We start from the raw sequence: 26,310 nt of genomic DNA, 5'->3' as shown, positions 1-26,310 counted from the left end.
ATGCTTCTTTGTATTCTATTGGGGCGAGATATTTTTATTATAATTCTATCTTGAAAATGCCAAATGTTTTTTCTGCCTCAGAGGAAGTTTATATATTTTTTTCATTTTACTCAGTTAATGTGGTGAGTTTGAAAATTCAAAATACTTGAAAAATCACGTTCCCATCAAACACTGCTTCTTTCTGTGCCTTTCTAAGAGGACTACCTTCAACTTGGGCATTTAGAGGATACTTCCCTTCCTATAGCTCAGGGTTTTTTTGTATTTTTTTTATGTTTAAATTTTAGTGATATTTCTTTTATGTGTTTTTAAAATATTTTATGGGCTATTGCATTGACCCATTTGTTTCAACTTTACAGCTCTAGTTAAATATAAAAATTAATAAAATGTCAACACTCAAGTATTACATATATCCCTTGATCTGGTGATTTAGGACTATGAGAAAAATGCTCAATTTCCCTCGATAGAAGGAAGTATCAACTTTTTTATATATTTATTTATTACTGTAGTCTCACAGCCTAAAAATCATTAGGTCTCCATTGATCAGCAAGCAAATGATCATGATTGTTTTTCTGAATTTTTGACAATTTCAGAATAGGCAATAAAGCTAAATTTTAAAAATAAAATGCCAACACCAAGAATTTAAAATCAAATTCGTCACAATGAATCCCAACAGGAAATAGTTCTTCATTTTATGATTACTCAGAGATTTTGCTTGTTGTAGTGGTCTTCCTTCTGGCTCATAATTTTTTGCTACTCTGCAGCAGAAATAATAAGAAATATTTTCCCAGTCCACAGCGGTGAAGGAGAAGAAAACGATAAATCAAAAATAGCATATTCTGTGGATCATTTATTGAAATAAACACAGTGAGTACAAGATGGGTAATCTATTTGCATAATCAAAGACACCCTTCATCTGTGTCTATTTTTTTCTTTTCTTTTTTTTTTGAGACAGAGTCTCATTCTGTTACCCAGGTTGGAGTGCAGTGGCATGATCTTGTCTCACTGCAGACTCTGCCTCCCGGGTTCCAGCAATCTTCCTGCCACAGCTTCCTGAGTAGCTGGGATTACAAGGTATGGGCCACCATGCCCGGCTAATTTTTGTATTTTTATTAGAGATGGGGTTTCGCTATGTTGGCCAGACTGGTCTTGAACTCCTGGCCTCAAGTGATCTGCCCGTCTCAGCCTACCAAAGTGCTGGGTTACAGGCATGAGCGACTTGCCTGGCTATGTCTATTTTTAACATAGTTATAGTGAACTATAATTATTTTTACATAGAAACTACTCTTACAAATGTTATATGTATTTTAAGAGCATACAAACTTACGGGTTTTTTTATTTAATAAAAACCAGTGGCAGATTGATAATGCAGAATATATTATTTATAAAAAATCATTTGTTGTCATACAAACATATATTTTATTTGAAAATTATACTTTTGAATAGCTTTTTGGAAAGTTAAAGTATTCTCATTTATTGCATACATTTGTCACCAAAATTATACGAAAGAGTGTTTGATTCAAAATGTGTGTGTGTGTGTGTTCCTATATAGGACCCGGATAACACATATATATTAAATAAATAAATACACGTATATATCATGCACACACATTTAAATATAATGTAAATGTGTGTGTGTGTGTGTATGTGTATGTGTATGCAGATGCCCCTCTGGAAACAGATTTAAAAAGAATCCCCTCTTTTGAGTGTATAAAGTTCCTTTCTTAAGGAATGGATAACAGGGGTTGGTACTTTGGCTGAATTCCTCTTCCTCTTACTTTCATTAGACTTGGCACTGTTGCATAGAACACAATTTTCCAAAATGTAATGTCTGTGTTATGCCTGCAAATGTACCATACATAACAATTTGTCATTTTCTGTAATTACATACTGACCTATTTAACATTTATCTAACCACTTATATATCTTAATCAAAATAAATCAACCCATGTAAATTGTTTATTTCTATTGTCTTTCTCAGTATAATGCACAAGATACCTTTCTATCTCTATATGTATTTGTTATTTTCGTGTCTGTCCCTAAATGAATTGACTCTATTTTTCTATTACATAGATATGTGATGTTAGTACAATATATGTTAACTAAAAATGGATGATGCAACCTTTTAAAATTATGACCATCAGAGTGAAAATTATGTCTCTAAAACCCAATGACCACAGGGACATTCCAGTTTTTAGAAAAATATCAGGGGCTTAGGTATTTTCAGATTAAATTTTGAAAAATAGAATATCTTTCCATTTATTTATGTGGGCAAATTTCCCATTTGTTCACATTAAATCTTAATGGCATATTGCCTAAATCTTTCTCAGAAAAGCTTAGCCAAATTGCCTAGGATGTTTCCTTTCTCCCATATTACCATCACTGTATACCATCATATTTCTAATAATTTTAATTTTGGAACATGAAAATGGTATTTCAATTTAAATGCGTATGTTTTTCTATTTGCAAAGAGATTACACATCTCTTCAAGTTTTTAAACTATATGCAGCCCTTCTTTTCTGCTATACCTGTTCATTTCCTCAAGCTATTTTTCCATCAGACAGTTTTATGTTTTCTCATTGATTTGAAGCTTCTATTAAAGTATTGTATACACATGGGTAAATGCACATAAGTTTAAAGCTTAGTGAGTTTTAAAATACTATGATCATCCAGAATAAGAAAATGTAATAGTCACACACCTGATTTCCACCCATCCCTCCTAACATAACACTATTCTAACTTTTACCAGTAAGGAATCAAATAGTGTGTGTAGTGTTTTGAACCACATTTTTTTGCTTAATATTTTATTTGTGAGACTAATTGATTATATGACCTGCAAATGAAACTATTTACATTTATTTCTCTAATATTTTATTAGGTGATCATATTACAACTTATTTGTTTACTGTACTCTTTATAAGTATTTTAGTCCACTTTTGGCCCACAGTTTGGGGTTATTTTGGTGTTATTCCGAAAAGTGTTTTCATGAGTACACATTCTTTCTTAGCTATATATATGCATGCATTTCTGGAGAAACCATCTTTACAAGTAGAATTTTGGGGCCTAATACATATCTTTATCCAAATTATTTGAACTAAGTTATGCCAATAACATCAATTTGAGTGTTCTAATTAGTCAACATTCTCATCAATACTTTGCATTTTCTCTTCAACTTAGAATTCTAAAATATTCCTTTCAAATTCAGGATTCTGAATGACAAGTACTTACATCTCATTGTGGTTTGAATTATTTTTTCAGATAACCAATATAAATAAAAACCTTTTAATAAGTTCATTGGTTATTTGAATATTTTATTTTTGAAGTGTCTAAAATATTTTCTTTTTAATCCAGTCCAGTTATTTTTCTGTGGTTTGCTTCTTGTTGTCTTATTGAGTTCATTGCCTTTTTAATATTCTCTTCCAGTTAACATTTCCCCCTCATTGATCTGAAATGTTTTCATTATATACCACCTTTCCATATCTGTCAATGTCTTGATTTTCTATATGATCTTCATCTATCTGTATTTATAACTCATTTTAATCATAGAAGCTTTAAGAATTGCTTAATATTTTGTATTGACTCCAAATTCCATTGATTTTATAGGATATTTCTAGCTATTCTTGCTTCTTTATTCCTCCAAGTAAATTTGTCTATTTTTCTAAATCTGGAAAAAGAAATTCTAGAAAATATTGTTTTGTTATGACATAGAAGATATAAGTTTATTTAAAGAACTGGCACATTTATGATTTTAAGGCTTTTTCAAGAGCATGGAATTTCTTTCCCTGTGCTCAAGTCCAAATTTGTGCCATTCAGAAATGTTTTCTAGTTTTTTTTATATATAGGTTTTAAACATTTCTGGTTAAGTTTATGCCCTCACATTTTATTTTAGTTTGGTTAATGACGTTTTACATGGTGAGTTCCTCAATTATTTCTTTTAAATGTTCTGATTCAATAGGAACACTCTCCTTAGTATCCTTAACAGAAATGATTCTTGTTTATAGAATTGCTAAATAAGTAAAGAAATTTTAAGTTAAATAATGGCAAGGAGTTATAATTATACTAAGCTTTTTTGTTCCTAGAGATTTTGGCTCACTCATATGGTAATCTATATGAAAATTTTTCTGTGATATCTAATATTAGAAAGATCCTCAATGATAGAATAGTGTTTCTTCCTAGCTGATTCATACATCTTTCTCTGCCAACATTTTGTTTGTTGAAGTGTTCCCCAACATATGACTCATTGCTTACTAAATCCCTATTGAGCAGCCAAAGCCCTGGTGACTAATTATGTCATTAATTTGGGAAAGTCAGAGACAATAAGACTGTCAGTTGAAACTTTGTAGGAGGTAAAAAAGTCACTGCTGTCAGCTGCAAAGATCCTTAAAATGGTCTTTAATAAAGTCAAATTTTGTGACAATAATTATTGCATCAAAGTCGGGGAAATACCTCTTAGATCAAATAAGATACATTGAAAAGCCAAAAATTATTTTTATCTCACTTTGTATTCTCATAAGGTCTATCCACTGTTACTTGGATATGAGACTTAACAAATGGAAAAGAAGACAGGGGTACTATCACACTGTATTTTCCTATGGCCTAACGACCACAATGGTTGATGAACTGCAGCAAAGTTTCTATAATATTTTCCATCTATTCATTTGCTCAATCACCTTGTAATGGTTATGTTGGTTAATTCCAGTCTTTCATCTGTAAGCAACAAAATGAGACTTATTTTGAAATATCCAGTATTTTTCTATTCTTACAAATAATTTTCAGGATCAATGCATTGAGGATTAGGAATGACAACGTGTATTACTACTTTGATACCAACCATATCCAATCTAATGTTGGAATTTGTTTGACAAAGTGTTGTGTATTTGAAAATAGGTAGCACTGAATAAAAATAATATGGGCAAAAGAAAAATGGAAGTGTTTTGAATGGAAGTCTAAAATATTTATTGATCAATGCTGAACTGAGTAAGCAGGAGATGCCTGTACATAAATGACATTATCCTGATCTAGTAACAGGGAGAAGCAGAATATCTGAAAGTTGTTTATTAATTTGATAATAATAAGATTAGAAACATGCAAATCAAGATTAATAGTATTCACTTCTAATTGGGTTTAGGTAGACTTTGACTATTTTGCTTCTGATGTTCTTATATTTTTAATTTTCTATAATGATCATATAATATATAATATTTTCATAATATTAAACATTTTAGAATTAAACTCCATTAGAGTGTATCTTTCCTAAAATAATATAAACATCCAATCTTGTCCTTAACAATTCCGTTCTCAAACATTAGCCTATTCCCTCAAGCCAATGTTGCTTTCGACCCATATTGTCCATCATTTCAATTTATCTCAAAGTTTTTTATTGCAACAATTAAATGCTTTGAATGATACCCAAGGCATAGTTCTATTTCAATAAAATTTCAAAGTTAATAGTTACATCAAATTTTGCTGGTGCTCATTGAATTTGGTTATTAAAACCATAAGTAGTATGTTTTATGCTGACTGAGGGAGATAAAAGTAGTAATGTTTAATATTCAAACTGTGATGACTGAAAAGAAAATTAGAGGCCTGTAAAATCTTATTTAATGTCAAATTTTAATTAAACAGGCTTAGCAGACCAAAATTAAAATCTCAATTATTTTTAAATTATTAATGACAGACAACTAGATTGAGTGAACACTGGCATCTCTTTTCAAATAACTTAGTTTAGTGGATGAGTTAAACATAAACTAGTTATTATAATGCAGCGAAGTATGTGAAAAATTTAATTTGAACCCTACGTAGCTTAAAATCCTGACATTCTAGGATGCAAGTCCTGCAAACTTTCCATATGTAATCAACAATTTTCTAAACATGCATGCTGCATCTCTCCTGTGTGACTTTGCATACATCATTCCCACATTCTAGATTATCCCAACCCACCTTAAGTGACTGCTTTTGCATAATCTCCCTTAAAATTCTAACTCAAGCACTGCATCTTTTGAGTCCTTCCCTAACATCTTAACATCTTCCTTCTTTCATTCATCATTAACTATAGTTAGTTATTATAGCACCTGTTAGCACTGTAAAATTATGTGTGTTACACAAGTACAACATGCAGACTAAGGTCGTGTATTACCTAGCCTCATATCAGCGTCACCTAGAACAGCAAAAATGTATGCAGATTAATCACAATATATTTGGATGTACAAAATATATTGAGAGCAAAATATGATGGAAATTTAGGTGATGCTCTTTGAGCATTGCTTCCATTTTCCAATAATGTAACCAGGAATCACTGTTCATGTAATTAAAGAACAATAAGTCTATGTGAATCAAAATATACATATACATGCAAACGTTAAACCTCAGTAGGAAGAGGCCCATTCTCTTGCTTGCTGCTATATATATATATACACATATATATATGTTGTGTGTATATGTATATACACACAACAATCTATAGGCTTGCTTTTTAAAATAGTATAAGCAACAAATTTTAAGAGAAACAATAATGAGTGTGTAAAACATTAGATATGTGTATGTACCTTTGCTATTATTTGTGGAAATGGGGCTATAAAATAAGCTCCTTTATTTTCTTTTGTAAAACATTTCTTTAATATGAAGTAATGCAATACGTATTTATGTTCTAAGTGTTTTAATTTCCTTGGATATAAAATAATATCTTGTTCCTTTGATTCTCTTACGTATAAGTGTATTTACTCAGATATTACTCCAAATACACCAGATATATTCAAAGTTGAAAAAATATATACTTTGGAATGTATTATCACCTTATTTCACATTAAGAAATCAAAATCTCTGGCATCCAAGTGCATTCCAGCCTGAAAAAAATTATGCAATTGTGAATTTAACAGAAAGCAAATTGCTCACATACGGAGTCAACGTGAAGCTATATCAATATTTATTAAAAGTTTATATATTACTTTTGATCCCCTGGAGAGAAATACAAAATTCAAATAATTATTCTATTTTTATATCCCAATTTGTAATTATGAAACTCTAGCATTTTAATTTTTCTCTTTCAAGTTTACCTGAAGCTTCACAAAATTCTGTGAGGAATCTATTATAACAGGTATTTTGCTTATTTCCACACAAACAGAAGGAAATGTGTATTTTCCATGCCCTGAAGAATTTACTCTTTTCTGTAAATGACATATGGTAGTTAATTCTTTTTGGTAATAAAATATTCCTGTTTTTATGCCGAACAGCCTTTTCATTTAAATTCAGGGCAACATATCAAAGCTTTGCCGTAATAATACAGAGTAATCAACTAAAGTAATATAGAATTTAAATAACAAAGAGTTTAAACAATTTAATATGTCTTCTATTAATTTCAAACTGAAATTTTACAGAAATTATTTGGAATATGCTGCCAGAGTACGCACACACACACACACACATCACACGCTCACATCACACACTCACACCCAGCTAAAGGAAATTACCACAGCTATAATGATTTCATTAAATATCTGAAATTAAAGTTTCTTTTGGACTTTCAGCTGAAGCTCATAGTAAATAAAAGTAATATGATCATTGTTGCATACTGTGAATCAACAGCACACAGAAAACCTTAGACTTTCTATATTTACACAGCTTAATTATCCGAACTGAAACCTGAGGCCATCTGTGTCAACATGATTTCACAATTCATTCCAGAAAATTATTTTTCAGGAAAGTAAGGCTGCAAACCAATAAATAACTTATTGTTTGCTTCAGGAAATTTCTGCAAATCAATTTATGTCAGTAAGCAACTCTCCTCTGGGCCAACAGATTGCTCACCTGGGCAGGTAGCAGCTTGTGTCAATAACAGTTTACTTATGAAGACTTCTGTCATGGCCCTTAACTCACAGTGTCCCCCAATCCTAAACTCTATGTCCTGAACATTACCTATTCTTATCAGTCATTGGTCTTGAAAGGCCCCGGGCAACCATTTGAGCCCAGACTTCAATACTCTGTCAATACCACCTTATCATCTACTTTTCTAACATAACCCCTCAAGGTGGTGACCCCACTTACAGTCGTATTTTATTGAATTTAGCTTTCCCTAATCAACATGCTAGTCTATTGGATGCAGTGTCAGAGGCAACAATCACAGAGGTTCTGAAAGCATCAGCCCATGGTTTTCTCAACATCATGGTTCAAGACCCTTAACACGAAACAAAGTTTCCCCGAGGCGCCGTAAACAGCCCGTTTGGGCGCTTCCCTGATAATTATAGTGAAATCTGGCATCTAATTTTTTTTGGTGGACTCTCAAATTTTATATTTATGTTTTGAGTCCCAGAAATAAAAAATGTTTTTATAAGGAATTCTTTGATTGTTTATGTTTTATTCTTGATAGAAACCTACTTTATAACTTCGAACATTATTGATGTTCTTCCTGTATTTCTGAGAGGTGACAGCTTGCTGGCATCCCCCGCTGGCTCTCGGCGCCTCCTCGGCCTCAGCCCACTCTGGCCGCGCTTGAGGAGCCCTTCAGCCCGCAGCTGCACCGTGGGAGCCCCTCTCTGTGCTGGCTGAGGCCTGAGCGGGCTCCCTCTGCTGGCGGGGAGGTGTGGAGGGAGAGGCGCGGGCCGGAACCTGGGCTGCCTGCGGTGCTCGCAGGTCCAGCGCGACTTCTGGGTGGGCGCAGGCTCGGCGCGCCCCGCATTCTGAGCGGTCGGCTGGCGCCGCCGGCCCTGGGCAGTGAGAGGCTTAGCACCCGGGCCAGCAGCTGCGGAGGGTGCACTGGGTCCTCCAACAGTGATGGCCCGCCGGCGCCGCGCTCGAATTTTCGCTGGGCCTCAGCCACCTCCCCGCGGGGCAAGGGGGCAGGGCTCGGGACCTGTAGGCTGCCATGCTGGAGCCCTCACCCTGCTCCCCGCCCCCGTCCCCTGCCCCCCGCCCCCCAACCGCGGGCTCCCGCGCGCCACCCCGAGGGGACGGGCGCCACCTCCTGCTACGCGGCACCCGGTCCCGTCAACCGCCCAACGGCTGAGGAGTGCGGCAGCGCGCCAGAGACTGGCGGGCAGCTCCGCCCGCGGCCGGGATGCACTAGGCAAAGCCAGCTGGGCTCCTGAGTCCGGTGGGTACTTGGAGAACTTACTACGTCTAGCTGGAGGATTGTAAATGCACCAATCAGCATGCTGTGTCTAGCTCAAGGTATGTGAACGCACTAATCAGTGCTCTGTGTCTAGCTAATCTGGTGGGGACTTGGAGAACTTTTGTGTCTAGCTAAAGGATTGTAAACAGACCAAGCAGCTCTCTGTAAAATGAACCCATCAGCTCTCTATGAAATGGACCAATCATCAGGATGTGGGTGGGGTGAGATAAGGGAATAAAAGCGGCTGCCAGAGCCAGCAACAGCAACGTGCTAGGGTCCCTTTCCACAGTGTGGAGGCTTTGTTCTTTTGCTCTTTGCAATCTTGCTGCTGCTCACTGTTTGGCTCTGCGCAGAGCTGTAACACTCACCAAGAAGGTCTGCAGCTTCACCCAAAGATATTCCAAAGATACAGAAAACTGTATAGAGACATTTTGTGTAGTTCTAATAGCACATAATCCACAGGTCCCTGATCTATAATATGGGTTTTTTATAAAATTGGTTTTTTGTATGCTATGAGGAATTTTACTTGTTAAAAAGAAGAGGTGGAAAGGCAGAATATGAAAACTATGAAAATGACATAAGAGACTATGAATTAGGTGAGAAACCAGAGAGATTTAGAAACCTGTAGACATTGTGCATCCCCCAATGCCTTTCCCCTCAAAAAAATATTATATTCTAATCCAGTCCATCAAATAAAGTCTACATTCATTAGAAACATATTCTCTTGGTTTTTATAATTTCAGCTTTTTCAGACACAGGTAGTGCATATGCAGATTTGTTACTTTTTTACAGTGCACCCTGGTAGTGAGCACAGTACCCAGTAGGTAGTTATTCAGCCCATGCTCCCCTCTCTCCCCCACCCCCATAGCCTGCAGCATGTCTTGTTCCCATGTTAATGTTCCTGTGTGCTCAATGTTTAGGTTCCACTTATAAGTGAGAATGTGTGGTATCTGGTTTTCTTTTCCAGCACTAATTTGCTTAGGATTATGTCCTTAGCTCCATCCATGTTGCTGCAAAGGACGTAATTTCATTCTTTTTTATGGAGGCATAGTATTCCATAGTGTATATGTACCACATTTTCTTTATCCAATCCACCGTTGATGGGCACCTAGGTTCATTCCATGTCTGTGCTATTGTGAATAACATGCTGATGAACATATGAGTGCATATGTATTTTTCTGGTAGAATAATTTATTTTCCTTTGAATATATACCCAGTAATGGGAATGCTGGGTCGAAGGGTATCTCTGTTTTAAGTTCTTAGAGAAATCTCCAAAATACTTTCCACAGTACCTGAACCAGTTTACATTTCCATCAACAGTAGTGTATAAGCATTCCCTTTACTCTGCAGCCTGGCCAACATCTAATTTTTTTACTTTTTAATTATAGCTATTGTGACTGATGTGAGATGGCATCTTACTGTGGTTTTTGCTTGCATTTATTTATTTGATGATTAGTAAGGATGAGTGTTTTTTCATATACTTGAGTGTCTTCTTTTGAGAAAATATCTGTTCATGTCCTTTGCCTTTTCTTGATATAAATTTTAAGTTCTGGGGTACATGTGCAGGAAGCGCAGTTTTGTTACATAGATAAACGTGTGTGGTGGTGGTTTGCTGCACCTATCAACCCATCACCTAGGTATTAAGCCCAGCATGCATTAGCTATTTTTCCTGATGCTCTCCCTCTCCTCAACCCCCTACAGAAAATTATACTGTGTGTTGTGTGTTGTTCCCCATTGTGTGTTGTTCCCCTCCCTGTGTCCATGTGTTCCCATTGTTCATCTCCCACTTATAAGTGAGAAGATGCTGAGTTTGATTTTCTGCTCCTGTATTAGCTTTGCCCTTTTTAACTGGGGTTGTTTTATGCTTGTCATTTTTTCTTCCTTATGGATTTGTTATATTAGATCTTTATCAGATGCATAGTTTGCAAATATTTTCTCCCATTCTGTAAGTTGTCTGTTTATTCTGTGGATAGTTTCTATTGCTGTGCAGAAGCTTTTTAGTTTGATTGACTTTCGCTTGTCAATTTCGTTTTTGTTGCAATTGTTTTTAGAAACTTAGCCAAAAATTATTTGCCAAGGCCAATGTCGAGAAAAATATTTCCTAGGTTTTGTTTTAGAGTTTTCATAATTTGAAGTCTTACATTTTAACCTTTAATCATCTTGAATTAATTTGTGTGTATGGTGGAAGGTAAGCATCCAGTTTCACTCTTCTGCTTATGGCTAGCGAATTATCCCAGCACCATTTATTGAATAGGGTGCCTTTTCCCCATTGTTTGTTTTTGTTGGCCTTGTCCACGATCCAGATGGTGGTAAGTGTGCAGCTTTATTTTTGAGTGTTCTATTCTGTTCCATTGGCTTAAGTGTCTGCTTTTGTAATAGTATCATGGTTAGTGTACACTTATAGTATAGCTGGAAATTGGGTAGTATGATGCCTCTCTGGCTTTATTATTTTTGCTCAGAATTGCTTTGGCCATTCTGGCTTTTGGGGGTGTTCCATATAAATTTAGAATAGTTTTTTCTAATTCTGTGAAGAATGATGTTGGTAGTTTCATGGAGATAGCCTTGAATCTACAAATTGCTTTGGGCAGTATTGCCATTTTAACAATATTGATTCTTTTAATCTGTAAACATGGAATGTTATTCCATTTATTTGTGTTATCAAAATTTCCTTCCTTCCTTCCTTCCTTCCTTCCTTCCTTCCTTCCTTTCTTCCTTCCTTCCTTCCCTCCCTCCCTCCCTCCCTCCCTCCCTTCCATCCTTCCTTCCTTTTCTTATTTCCTTCCTTTTTTGAGACAGGGTCTCACCCTTTCACCCAGGCTGGAATGCAGTGGAGTTATTATAGCTCACTGCAGGCTTGAACTCCTGGCCTCAAGCCGTCAGGGTAGTTAGGACTACAGGCATGTGCCACCATGCCTCGGTATTTAAAAAAACAAAAAAATTTGTATAGATGAGGTTCCACTATGTTGCCCAGGTTGGTCTCAAACTCCTGGGTCCAAGCGATATACCTGCCTCGGCCTCCCAAAGGCATGAACCACTGCATCCAGCTTCAGATTTCAGCTGTGTTTTGTAATTCTCCTTGTGGAGATCGTTCACATCTTAGGTTAGTTGTATTTGCAGGGATTTTATTTTCATCCTAGGTGTTGTAAATTTGATTGTATTCTTAATTTAACTCTCAACCTGGATGTTGTTGTTGTATGGAAATGCTACTAATTGTTGTACATTGATTTTGTATCCTGAAACCTTGCTAAAATCCTTTATCATTTCTAGTAGACTTTTGTTGAAGTCTTTAAGGTTTTTTAGGTATAGAATGATATTGTTGGGTGAAGACAGATAGTTTGCCTTAATCTTTACTTCCTATTTGGGTGCTTTTCTCTTTTTCTGTTGCGAGATTGCTCTGACTAGGATTTCTGGAACTATGTTGAATAGGAGTGGTAAGAGTGGATGTCCTTGGCTTGTTTCATTTCTAAAGGAGAATGCTTTCAGCTTTTGCCCATTGAGTATTATATTGGCTGTGGGTTTGTTGTGGATAGCTCTTTTTTATTTTGAAGTATGCTTATTTGAAGCCTCAACTGTTGAGGGTTTTTTTTTGTTTTGTTTTTTCATGAAGGGACACTGGATTTAATTGAAAGCTTTTCCGGCATCCATTGAGATGATCATATGGTTTTTGATTTAATTCTGTTCATCTGGTGAATCACATTTATTGATTTGCATATGTTGAACCAGCCATGCATCCCAGGAATAAAGCCTGTATTGTCATAGTAGATTAATTTTTTGATATGCTGCTGATGGATTCAGTTTGCTAGTACTTTGTTGAGAATTTTTGCGTCTATGTTCGTCAACAGTGGTCACCTGAATGTTCTTTTTTTTTTGCGTCTCTGCCAGGTTTTGGTATTAAGCTGATTCTGGCTTCACAGCATGAGTTAGGAAGGAGTACGTTCTCTTCAACTTTTCTGGAATAGTTTCAGTAGAATTGTACTAGTTCTTCTTTATACTTCTGGTAGAATTTTGCTGTGAATCCATATAGTCCAGGGCTTTTTGGCTTGGTAGATTTTTTATTACTTATTCAATTTCAGAGCTTCATATTGGTCTCTTCAGTATTTCAGTATCTTCCTGATTCAATCTTGGAAGATTCCCTGTTTTCAGAAATTTATCCATTTCCTCTAGATTTTCTAATTTTTGTGTCTAGAGTTATTCCTAGTATTCTCTGAGGATTATTTTGTATGTCTGTGGGACCATTTTTAATGTCGTTTTTGTCATTCTGATTTATATATTTAGATCTCTTTTTTTTCTTTGTTTATCTAGCTAAAGGTCTATCAATCTCTTTTTTTAAATCAACTCTTGGTTTCATTAATCTTTTGTATGGATTTTTGCATCTCAATTTCATTCAGATCTTCTCTATTTTAGTTGTTTCTTTTCATTCCTAGCGTTGATGTAGGGTTGTTCTTTTTTTTCCCCTAGTTCCTTTAGGTGTAGTGTTAGATTGTTAATTTGAAATATTTCTAACTTTATGATAAAGGCATTTAAACATTCCTCTTAACACTGATTTAGCTGCATCCCAGAGATTTTGGTAATTTGTGTTCCCATTTTCATTAATTTCACTTTCTTAAAATTTCTCCCTTAATTTTGATTTTCACACAGAAGTTATTCAGGAGAAAGTTGTTTAATTTTCATCTATTTGTGTAGTGTTGAGAGATGTTGATATTTATTTATATTTTGATTACATGGAGATCTAAGAGTGTGCTTGATATGATTTCATTTTTTAAAATTTATCCAGACTTGCTTTATGACCAAGCATGTGGTCAATGTTAGAATATGTTCCCTGTGCAGATGAGAAGAATGTATATTCTGTGGTTATTGAGTGGAGTGTTCTGTAGATGTCTTATTAGGTCCAAATGGTCAAGTGTGAAGTTTAAGTACACAGTTTCTTTCTTAGTTATCTGCTTTGATGATCCAGTGCTGCCAGCGGGGGTGTTGAAGTCTCCTACAATTATTGGGTGGTCGTCTGTCTTTTTGTAGTCCAAAAAGAACTTGTTTTATGAATCTGGGTGCTCCATGTTGGGTGCATTTATATTTAGGGTACTTAAGTATTCTTGTTTGATCATATACTTTCTCATGACGTAATGCTCTTCATTCTTCAATTGTTCTTTTTAATTTTGATTAAAGTCTGTTTTATCTGATATAAGAATAGTTACTCCTGCTTTTTTGTTATCATTTGCATGGCAGATTTTCTCCATCCCCTTATTTTGGGCCAGTGGCTGTCATTACATATGAGATGAGTCTCTTGAAGACTACAGATGGTGAGCCTTGCGTTTTTATCCAGTTTGCCATTGTACGTCATGTAAGTGGGGTGTTTAGCCTATTTACATTTATGGTTAATGTTGATACATGAGATTTTGATCCTATCATCACGTTTGTAGCTGGTTTTTAGGTAGACTTGATTGTGTAGATACTTTATAGTGCCTGCGAGCTATGTACTTAAGTGGGTTTTTGTGGTAGCAGGTGTCATTCTTTTTACTCAATGTATAGCACTCCCTTAAGGACCTTTCATAAGGCTGGTCAAGTTGAAATTGATTCCCTCAGTATTTGCTTATCTGAGAAGAAATTTGTTTCTTCTTCACTTAGGAAGTTTAGTTTAGTGAAATATAAAATTCTTGCCTGGAATTTTTTTTCATTAATGATGTTGGACATAGGCCCTTAATCTCTTCTGGCTTGTAAGGTTTTTGCTGAGATATTTACTACTAGCCTAGTGGAGTTCTTGCTGTATGAAAACATGACCTTTCTCTCTAGCTGCCTTTAAGATTTTTTTTTCTTTTGTATTTACTTTGGTGAATATGATGACTATGTGCCTTAGGGATAGTCACCTTTTATAGTACCTAGCTGGGTTTGCTGTATTTTTTGGATTTACATGTCACTCTCTCTAGCGAGGTTAGGAAAATTTTCGTAGACTCTATTCTCGAATCTATTTTCCAAGTTGCCTTTTCTCTTTCTTTCTCTTCTAGGAATGACAATGAGTCGTAGATTTGGTCTCTTTATATAATTCCATATTTCTTAAAGCTTTGGTTCATTTTATTTTTTTAATTCTTTTTTAAAATTTTCTTTTGACTCAGTTGATTCAACGAACCAGTCTTTGAGCTCTGAGATTCTTTCCTTAGCTTGGCCTACCTTCTGTTAATATTTCTTATTGTATTATAAAATTCTTATACTGAATTTTTTGTGCTCTAGAAATTCAGTGTGGCTGTTTTTTAAAATGGCAATTTCATCTTTCAGCACTTACTTAGATTGCTTTACTGGATTACTTGGATTGGGTTTCAACTTTCTCCTTAATGTTCATGAGCTTCCCTGCCATGGAGGTTCTGTATTCTATGTCTGTTGCAATTATTTTAGACTGATTAAGAACCATTGCTTGGTAGCTAGTGGGCTAATTTTGAGGTAAGAGGACACTCTAGCTTTTTGAATTGCCAGAGTTCTTGCACTGATTTTTTCTCTTCTGGTAGGGTTAGTGTTCCTTTAACTGTAGTGTATGTTGAGTATAGGCAATTGGTTTTGTTTCTGGATGCTTTCAAAGGGTCAGGGCTTTCTCTGTCCAGGATTTTTATGTATGAGTAATTCTTGTGTTTGGTTTCACGGGTGTATATGTAGCAGGATAAATTTTGATGTTGTAGTTTGGGATGTGATCCAATGCATGGTGCTTAAGAGTGATGGCCAGTGGCTAGCCTAATACCCAGTGGCATGGCTGTTTTATACTTCCTTTTGTTTGCAGGTGTGCTCTGTAGTGGGGGTGGGAGAGATGTCTCCATCACCAGATCTGCTCCTGGGCCCTGGGGGAGTCTCCTGCAATCACTGTGTTTCTTGTGTTAGGTGTTCTAGGCCACAGGTCTCTCTCAGGCAGAGGCCCTTTCCTAGGAGCCATTCTGGGGAACTAGCTGTAGTGTTTGGGTTCCCTGCACAGGCTTCCTCCCTCTTCAGCTCAGCTTCATTGCTGCCTCTCCATCCACTCAGCATTTTCTCTCTCAAGATCTGCCTAAATTACGGTGGTTTACTCCATAATTTGGTATCTCTCAGTGGGGGTGGTGCTTCCTGACCATGTCAAATTGACCATCTATTGTCGCAGAATGAAAACCTCTTTGATAGACTTTGTAACATTTTTGAATATTACATTCAGGAGTAAAATCTTACGCAGTGTGATCCCAGCTGTCTCTTCACTTTTGAGAATAACCTTAAGTAATTAAAGGATAATTAAATATGTAATTAAAAATTGAAAAATATAACAGCTACACTTCCAGATCTCAACTTCTTTCAGAAAATTTTAAAGTCTCTTTAAAGAAAGGTAAATTGAGACCAAAACAGACTAATAGCTTTATAAAAATAAGTGCTCAAGGAGGGTGTTACATGTGAAAATTAAACTTGGAATTTGTCATTTTACCCGTAAAATTACTGAGAGTAATTTCCTTGACATGGAAATAACTTTACAAATTTTTAATTAACAAAAATGCTAAAATATTACTCTGCTTACCTTTATGTAACCTCTTCCTTGAAAACAACAATTTACTCATCTGGTGTGTGACTCTAATAACCTTCAATCATTCTCTATATCTGACACCATGACTAGTAACTTAGATCTTTAACTAAGCAACCTTTCTTTCCGCCTTTGTGATACTATATCTAGTAATTTAATAACAAACAATCTATGTTGCAAATTAAACTTCCAAATTGAATACTAATTTTCAAATCCCAAGGACCCATTTCTTCTGCCTCAATCTTAATTCGGTCTTAGTTAATAGAAAAATTTACTGGCTGGGTGCGGCGGCTCATGCCTGTAATCCCAGCACTTTGGGAGGCCAAGGTGGGCGGATCACCTGAGGTCTGAAGTTCGAGACCATCCTGGCCAACATGGTGAAACCCCATGTGTACTAAAAACACAAAAAATTGGCCGGGTATGATGGTGGGTGCCTGTAATCCCAGCTACTCAGGAGGCTAAGGCAGGAGAATCACTTGAACCTGGCGGGGTGGAGGATGCAGTGAACCGAGATCCCACCACTGCGCTACAGCCTGGGCAGCAACAGTGAAACTCCTCAAAAAAAAAAAAGGAAAAAGAAAAAAGAAAATTAACTAAATCAAGCCTAAATAAAACATATTCACAAAGTGGCAGACTTTTTTAATCCAAAAATTTAACTGTATTAATGTCTCATTTATAGAACATTATTTTACAATGAGGTTTTACACATCAATCAGTTGAGTCACTTCTTTTTCTTCTTCTTTTTTTTTTGAGATGGAGTCTCGCTCTGTTGCCCAGGCTGGAGTGCAGTGATGTGACCTCAGCTCACTGCAACCTCCATCTCCTGGGTTCAAGCGATTCTCCTGCCTCAGCATCCCGAGTACAGGCACTACAGGCATGTGAGCAAGAGAAGCTGACAGATTCAAATGTTCACAAACATTTATGTTCTATTTTGATAGATACATAAACTATATTTCTCATTCTTATATACTTTATATTAGGGCATGAGATTAAAGTCAAAATAGTGGAAAATTAGTAGAAATAACATATTTTATATCCAATTTAGTCTCCAAAATCCCAACATGCACTCTTCTGTATACGTTTTTCAGTATGCTTGACTGGAATGGCCAATTCTACAGTAGTCTTGGAAGCAACATACTGCAGATTAAATACCTTAGTAGCCTGTGTTCGTGAATGCAGACATAAAGGAGCAATGCTTTTCCTATCTTAAAAAAACAGTTTATATGAATGAAACTTCTGTTCTGTTTAAGATATTATATGTTGTTGAGTGTAGTTGTCAAAGCAACTAGCACTATTCCAAGTAATATAGAAATCACCAGCTTGAGTTGGGTCTGCTATAACAGCACCTAAAACATATCCACTAAATTAGTATTAAATGGACAAGTAAACCAAACTCAGAGGGTTGAAATGAAGACTTGTAATACCCAGTGAAAAAAAATTATTGAAACTACCATCTAAAATTAATTGGAAGCTTAATATTACCTCTAGGAAAGAGTGTGGGAAATGAGGAAAGGCAAAAGGTAATGTGTTCATGTTTGTTCTGTTCCATAATCCAAGAAATAGATAAACACAGGCAAAAAAAAAAAAAGAAATATCCTGTCTTTAGAGTGGAAAGAAAGTGGATAGAGTTGAGTTGCTAAACCTTAGCATTATTGACATTTTATGCCTGATATTCCTGCATTCTGTGGGAGGTTATTCTTTGCATTGTAGGATATTAATAGTATCTCTAGGCTATACCACCACATACCAGTAGCATCACCACCTAATCATTATAATTCAAAATGTCTCCAGACACTGACAAGTGTTCTATGGAAACAAAATCATTCCTTGTTGGAAACCACTTGTAAACAAAAAGTCTAGTAATGGTGGAATTATACAGTGACAGAAAAGCTCAGGTTTTTCTGATTAGGTTGAAAAAGCTGCTCAGAAATTAAATCCTACTGTGTTCATAAAAAACAAGGAACCCAGCCCTGAAGCAAAGAACTAATCAGGGAAGTTGTTTTCTCTTTCAAGTCTCTGATTTCAAATGACCTTAAAGTGGTCATCTTTACAGTCAGAGAAGCATATGTGTGTTGGGGAGGAGAAAAAACAAGGAAATGAGGCAGACTTTAGAATTATACCTAGGAAAGAACTGTATGTTTGGTTATAAACTAGATCCAATAAATAAATAAATGTTTTCCACATAACTACTTGGCAAAGGTATATATAAGCCTATAGTGAGAAAAAAAATTAAGGCTTAAAATATCCTCAAGCATCCCAAATTGCACTAATCAGTGCAATTGATTAGTCATGCTGAGAAAACACTCATTGTTCTAATTTAAGATGGAGGCATGGAGAATAAGAGAAAATGTAAATTACCTCAGAAAGTAAATCTATGAGCCACAGGGACAATGGACCTTAAAGTTATTTCCACAGGACATGTTTATGGTTTCATCAAATAAATATTTGTACTGCTCAGAAATATTTTTGTCAGTGCTATGCAGACTTCTTTGTCTTCTGATAGGAGCTTCACCCTGGTAACTTAGATTTTACAGATAATTTGTCTTTTGACTTTATAGGACACTAGTCCTCGTTAAGTCATATAGTGGCCTAAGGGAGAGAACTGCACGTCATGAAACATCCTGAACTCTTTAAGTTGTAGGCAGTAACTGGGCAAAACTTTAAGTTGTTTACAGAGTGAAGAGAAGTGAATTTTTCATATATAAAGAAGTGTGCAAATTGTATTTCATGAGTAGTCTTTTGTCTTCTGGAATGGTAATATATACAAAGTAATCTGGGAAGATACAATTTGGTAATAGTAGATCCTTCATTAACTTGAATTATTTTTTGCAGGAAAGATGCATCTTTAGCCAAAATTACTTATGGTAAACTGATATGTAAGCAAGAAATCACCTTCTTGGTTTAAGCTATTCAGTGTACTCTCTAGATAGATATGACACAAAACTAGCATTATAATACAGTAAACCAAGTGTTAATGTAACTTTATGTTGATTTTGACTACATTCTGAAAATAATAAAAGTCATCTGATATTTGGGCAGTATGGCCATTTTCACGATATTGGTTCTTCCTACCCATGAGCATGGAATGTTCTTCCATTTGTTTGTATCCTCTTTTATTTCCTTGAGCAGTGGTTTGTAGTTCTCCTTGAAGAGGTCCTTCACATCCCTTGTAAGTTGGATTCCTAGGTATTTTATTCTCTTTGAAGCAATTGTGAATGGGAGTTCACTCATGATTTGGCTCTCTGTTTGTCTGTTGCTGGTGTATAAGAATGCTTGTGATTTTTGTACATTGATTTTGTATCCTGAGACTTTGCTGAAGTTGCTTTTCAGCTTAAGGAGATTTTGGGCTGAGACAATGGGGTTTTCTAGATATATAATCATGTCATCTGCAAAGAGGGACAATTTGACTTCCTCTTTTCCTAATTGAATACCCTTTATTTCCTTATTGAATACCCTTTCTTTCCTTCTCCTGCCTAATTGCCCTGGCCAGCACTTCCAACACTATGTTGAATAGGAGTGGTGAGAGAGGACAAATCAAAACCACAATGAGATAGCATCTCACACCAGTTAGAATGGCAATCATTAAAAAGTCAGGAAACAACAGGTGCTGGAGAGGATGTGGAGAAATAGGAACACTTTTACACTGTTGGTGGGAATGTAAACTAGTTTGACCATTGTGGAAGTCAGTGTGGCAATTCCTCAGGGATCTAGAACTAGAAATACCATTTGACCCAGCCATCCCATTACTGGGTATATACCCAAAGGACTATAAATCATGCTGCTATAAAGACACATGCACACATATGTTTATTGCGGCACTATTCACAATAGCAAAGACTTGGAACCAACCCAAATGTCCAACAATGATAGACTGGATTAAGAAAATGTGGCACATATACACCATGGAATACTATGCAGCCATAAAAAATGATGAGTTCATGTCCTTTGTAGGGACATGGATGAAATTGGAAATCATCATTCTCAGTAAACTATCGCAAGGACAAAAAACCTAAGACCGCATGTTCTCACTCATAGGTGGGAATTGAACAATGAGAACACATGGACACAGGAAGGGGAACACCACACGCTGGGGACTGTTGTGGGGTGGGGGGAGGGGGGAGGGATAGCATTAGGAGATATATCTAATGTAAATGACGAGTTAATGGGTGCAGCACACCAGCATGGCACATGTATACATATGTAACTAACCTGCACATTGTGCACATGTACCCTAAAACTTGAAATATAATAATAATAAAATAAAATTTAAAAAAATGTTCATTTTTAATTATAGCACTACACCATGCACTGAATCACTGAGGGTAAAAATGCACACTGTTAATAAGAAGGAGGGAGTCAATCTCATTAGTATTATACTATTTATACTGAATGAGACTCCATTCCCGAAATTCACAGAATTAAAATAATAAAAATAAAAATTTATTGCTAGCCAATTTGCAGCAAAAAAGATTCATTCTCATATTCTGCTATGAGAAAATAAATGAAATTGAATTTTAAAAGACATTTTTGGAAAGCCCTTTGAATTAACCAGAAAATTGTTAAATTCGTAGTTTTTTTGACTAACATTCTTCTTCCATGTTAACAGAATTTATATATAAATGACATTCATTGCATATACTTTTAAGGGGTAAAATAATTACTAAATTTATGTATACTATGAATACTTCATTTTATAAAATTGCATATATACCCATATGCAAATGTGCACAGAATCAATAGGGTAACCATAGACATAAAATGATCAGTGCAGAATATTTTATTTTATTTATGCATTTTATATATAATATACTTTTCATTTAATATTTTTGCTAATTTTATTGAATTGAATATTTATGCCTTGGTTATAGAACAACTAAATTTATTTTCAAAGAAACTCCATTATTATTGTCTGCAAGAGTAAAACTTATAAACAATCTAAAATTCAACCAAATACAACCATTTACAATTGTGCCCTAGTTGAATATGTAATCATAGGAGAAAACACAGGTGTTGAATTTTTAGAATTTCATTTAAAAAATAATTGACACAATCCCTAAGGTATCATATAAATTAATTGAATTGTTTTTGTCTTGGGTTAACATTTATTTCTAGAGGTTTTTTTCCCCTAATATCTGATTTTTTCCATTAACATTACTTATTTGGATAATCAGAAAAAAATCAACATTGCCAAAAGATAGATAATACCACAAGCGAAATATCTATAATAATGATAGGAAAATGCTTTGATTCAGGCTGAATGAGAATTAGTCTAGGAAAACAGCTTGGACCCTCTCATTCCTGTTAATATCATCTCTGTGTTTAGCACTGCTGCTATTCCTCAGCCCCTAAGAAATGCTCTATTGCTGGGCATGGCATATGGGAAGCCAAGAAAAATGACTGGCTGCTTGGTGACAGCTCTCTAGTCCTCATGCCAAGTTCTGCCAGTGATTTAAATATTAAGTAATGGAAAGAATTTTGAAATCCAGGATGATTAGAAAAGTCATTTTCTACAAAACTGAAGCATTGTCTTTAGAGATTAAAGTCTATGAAAATAACATTATTGAAATACTAGACTTCAGACTATTTTTCTGAATTATTGTAACTGTTGAAATAGGTCTTTCAGCCCATTGAGATAAACACCACACTTTTCTCTTCATGATCTTCAGCTGTAATTTTATAGTGAAAGGTACTTGCATAAAAGAGTTCACACTGTCTGAAAGATGTCACATGTAACATTGACTGGCAGCCATTTCAGAATGGCAGACAGCCAATAAATCATTCAGAACTATGTGTCACTCGTTGTGGCTTTAAAATTGTATTCCTTCTCCTTTGATAAAGAACATTTCAATGTCAAGTAGTTTATTCTATTTAAACTTATACATCAACCAGAATATTGAGATACACAATAAAATTAAATGATTTGGTAATACCTTTAGAATTTATCTAAAAACAGCCATATGTATTTGCATGACAGATTTGGTTCACAAACCAATCAAGTTGTTAGTATCAAAGGCATGTTTTAGTGCTGATTTATGTATAGATAAATTTAGGAAATTACATAAATAGAAATACTTCTTTATAAAATTCCTTGACCTTGTGATATCTTGGTATTAAGAATCTTAAAGGAATCATTTAAAAAAATTCAAAAGCAAACAATTTCGATTTTACAAGAGCTAAGAAAAAAACATTTTGCTATGGACACAGATCGCTCTTCAAGAAAAGATTTCTTTCCCCCTTGGCTGCTAGGAGCAATATTACAAAGCAGCCTTCAGCTCTCAGCTCCTTCAAAGTTTGCCTCAGCTGTCACCATTGTCTGGCTCAATGTTAGGTCATCCTGGAGCACTGGACATGCAAACATGAATGGAGATGAGGTATAAAGCCCGGCCATTTTGACCCACCTGAGAGGATTCTGACAGGTCCTTCCAGTGCCTGAGAAACCCAGGGCTCACATGCTTTATATTCTGATCATTCTGTAGGGGTTGTTCCCATGGGTGATAGAAGCTGCCAAATATAAAGAGGCAGCCATGCAAATTTTTAGGAATTATTTCCAAAACTCTCATAACAACATCATATATATTTATTGGTTGTTTAAGTAGATTTCTGAGGAGTAGATAGCAACGATAGAAGTGAAAGAAAGTAAATGCAGTTGTTAAAGGATTAGTCTTCCCATACTTAGAAAGTACACAAGTTGCATATACACTATGTTCCTTCCTTAGGGCAAGTATTTCAATGCAGTCATGTGTGTGTGTTTGTGTGCTTGTGTGTGGTGTGTGTGTGTGTGTGTGTGTATGCTAACTGAACTCATTATAGATTTTATTGGATCAGATATATGAAGAGACTTGGAAGACTTGGGTTTGTCTGGAACTGGGTGAAATAGAGAAGGACGATCATTGACATAGAAAGCTCATTACTTTGACCTTTGAGTATAAATAGTCTTACAATAAAATGGCATCTCCACTGTCTAAAACACATTTTTACATTTGCTCTCCTTCTGAAATTATTTATGTGAAATTAACAAATCTACTTATTACCTTAGAAACAAACGATCCGTAATTTATATTATTTATTGTATATTTGTAGATCCACTTAAAATTGATTTGCAATATAAGGAAAAAATGCATTTTGTAAGTTGTTTGCTTTGTGTAGTGCATCTTGTTAACCGTAGGACTACTGTTGCATTGAAACAAAATAGAATTAATCTGTTCAGGTAAATAGACCTGGAAGTGAGATTTGTTGTCACTCCTTCTCCTTCAAGTACTGACCAGTCTTTTAATTCACACATAACTAACACTCTGTGCAATAATATTTTTTTGTTCTCTGTCTTTTCAAATAGAACTCAAGCTCCATGAGGAGATGTTTCATTGTCAGTGAGCACATTCTTGTCAGTTAGTTCCTTCTTGTTTATTAGTATAGCCCCTGTGTCTAGAACCTTTCCAGGTATTCAGTAGCCATTTAAAAATTATTTGTTGAATGAATTGTTATTTTAAAGAACATCCACAAGTTTTGCCTGACTGGGCATGGGAATACATGCCCATCTTTGGACTGAATGTCCATTTTTCCCTTCTTTTATCAAAATATTGGTTAAATGATCAGGACCACTGTTAGAAGGAATTTTATATCTAAAAATAGTTTACCTTCTATGGATGTAAAAAATAGTTATAGTAGTACTGGCTTTTATATTATTCGATGTTTCAAAGCGGTTTTTTTTTCCATCACAATATTCTACGTTCTTGAAAACTACTCGTTCATGTGACTGCTATCATTTATGCTTGTGCAGCACGTAGATATAGGAGAGAAGATAAGGAAAATGCTTACCCTGTGTCTCCTTCCCTGTAACACAGTTTTTTTTACCATATTGATTCTCCACTTTCTACTCCCTAAGTAAAATTTTGCAACAGGCATTTGGGAAACTCTGGATATAAGAAAAAAAATTTAATATTGTACAAAGAGACAAGAGGTGACTTCTTTTTTATTTTTCATTTAGAGTTTATAGTTTAATTAAAGAAAATGCACATATATCTAAAGATAATCATGGATAATGCACTCATATAATTACTACTTTCAGTGGTTATAACAACAGCCAAAGCACAAACAGAAATGAGAAAGGATTATCAGCATTGTGCAAATACATATCCTCTTTAAGAATTCCTGTTATAGTGAAAGCATTAAAATAATTGAACATGTACAGAGACCATATACTTTGTGATCTTTTTTAAAAAGTATTCAAAATATATTTCTGTGTGCAAAACATTTTCATAATGATCTTGTTTAAATGAAAGTATTTAGAATAGCACATTCTAAAATTATGCTGCAGAGCACAAGTATTTTTCTCTTTAGAAGACACATAATAAAATAGAATCATCAGTGTTTTTTCATTAACATGACTCTTTAGAGTGTTACTTGATCCTGCATAATAAGGGTAATTTTTTGCTTCATGTAAGCATAGTATACTAATTCTTTTAAAATTCAGAAAGCATATTTACAGTCTAGGCAGATGGGACATGAAGGTCACACAGCATGAGCAGTGAAATATCTCATTTACCTAGAGTTCTAGAGAGAATTTTAGGAACTCTTATTTATTATCAGTGCATAAATAAGAGTAAGCTATATAAAACTGTTTGCAAAACTCTCCTCTTTCTACTCAGAAGGCTTTCCCTAGAGTAATCATTATGGACTCTGTCCATCCTTTACTCATTCACTGCATGGGGACAGGTGTTAGTTATGAGATTGGTGAGTTTAGAAAGCTAACCAATTTCATACCTATTTTGCGATTCTCAATTCACAAACTTTTGTGCATTTCTTAATTATTTCCTTTCTTTTTCTTGTAGAGAGCAGTCATGATGGTCTGCACTCCACACAATGCAACAGAGTGAAAGAGCAGGTTCTGCTTTGGTGTAGTCCTGAAGCTTCCTAAGAAACTTCACATCAGGTGATGGATAGGAGCAACCCTGTAAAACCAGCCTTAGACTATTTTTCAAACAGTAAGTAATAAAGGTGAAGTTTTGATCTTTATCTGCTTAATTACTTCTGCTATGATTCTATTGATTCTAACATTGAAGGAGCAGTAAATTTATATGTATTATCAAACTATGAAACAAACGATATATCAAATACATTATCACATCCTTGTGTTCTTATGATAATATTATCCTTTTTTAACAGTTTTTATTCTTATTTGTTGATTGGTTTGTCTTTATGTTGTCCTTTCTACTATCAAACTGAACATGTTGAGGTCATAGGCTATCAAAACTATACATTTCTGATGCTAACCATAGAGACTTAACAACAGTAAATAGGCCAAAATGGAATGTTGTTAGCCATAGTGTGTATTATTATTTCTTTTATACATTTGGTCACTGTTAGAGGAGTTTATCACTTTTTGCCTAGATTAATGACACACAAACCATCTACAAACGAATCATACCTCATTCCCTCACTGTAATATTTAATGTTGCTATTTTTACCTCTTAACATTGCATAGGTTTATCACATTGCTTAAAGATTTAATTTAATTTCTTTATTGTATATGTCATGAGAGGTTGCTTTTAACCTTCCAATGTTCATGGTCTCATTTTCACTAACATAATCCCAACTTTAGCTGCGCACAGTACCACATTTCCCAGCATTCCTTGCATCTGGATGCAGCTGTATTAAAATAAGCCGTGTGAAACTTCTGGGATGGCTCCTTAAGTGC

At 35.2% G+C, this 26,310-nt stretch overlaps 1 protein-coding gene across 1 annotated transcript in view; it reads right to left on the bottom strand.

The window, feature by feature from the left end:
* The window catches only part of LOC109023850 (uncharacterized), a 293,482-nt gene that overhangs the window by 167,901 nt on the left and 99,271 nt on the right, over positions 1-26,310 (bottom strand). The window contains exons 2-3 of the mRNA XM_063700455.1: positions 8,951-9,112; positions 8,368-8,800 (exon numbers count right to left, since the gene is read on the bottom strand). Of these exons, the coding sequence (XP_063556525.1) occupies positions 8,368-8,800; positions 8,951-9,112 (595 nt within the window). The remainder of the gene's footprint in view (positions 1-8,367; positions 8,801-8,950; positions 9,113-26,310) is intronic.

This window comes from Gorilla gorilla, chromosome 19, assembly GCF_029281585.2.
Source record: "Gorilla gorilla gorilla isolate KB3781 chromosome 19, NHGRI_mGorGor1-v2.1_pri, whole genome shotgun sequence".
NCBI classification, from domain to species: Eukaryota; Metazoa; Chordata; class Mammalia; order Primates; family Hominidae; genus Gorilla; species Gorilla gorilla.
Note: the sequence above shows the minus strand (reverse complement) of the source record. Positions and strands in the feature narration are given on the sequence as shown.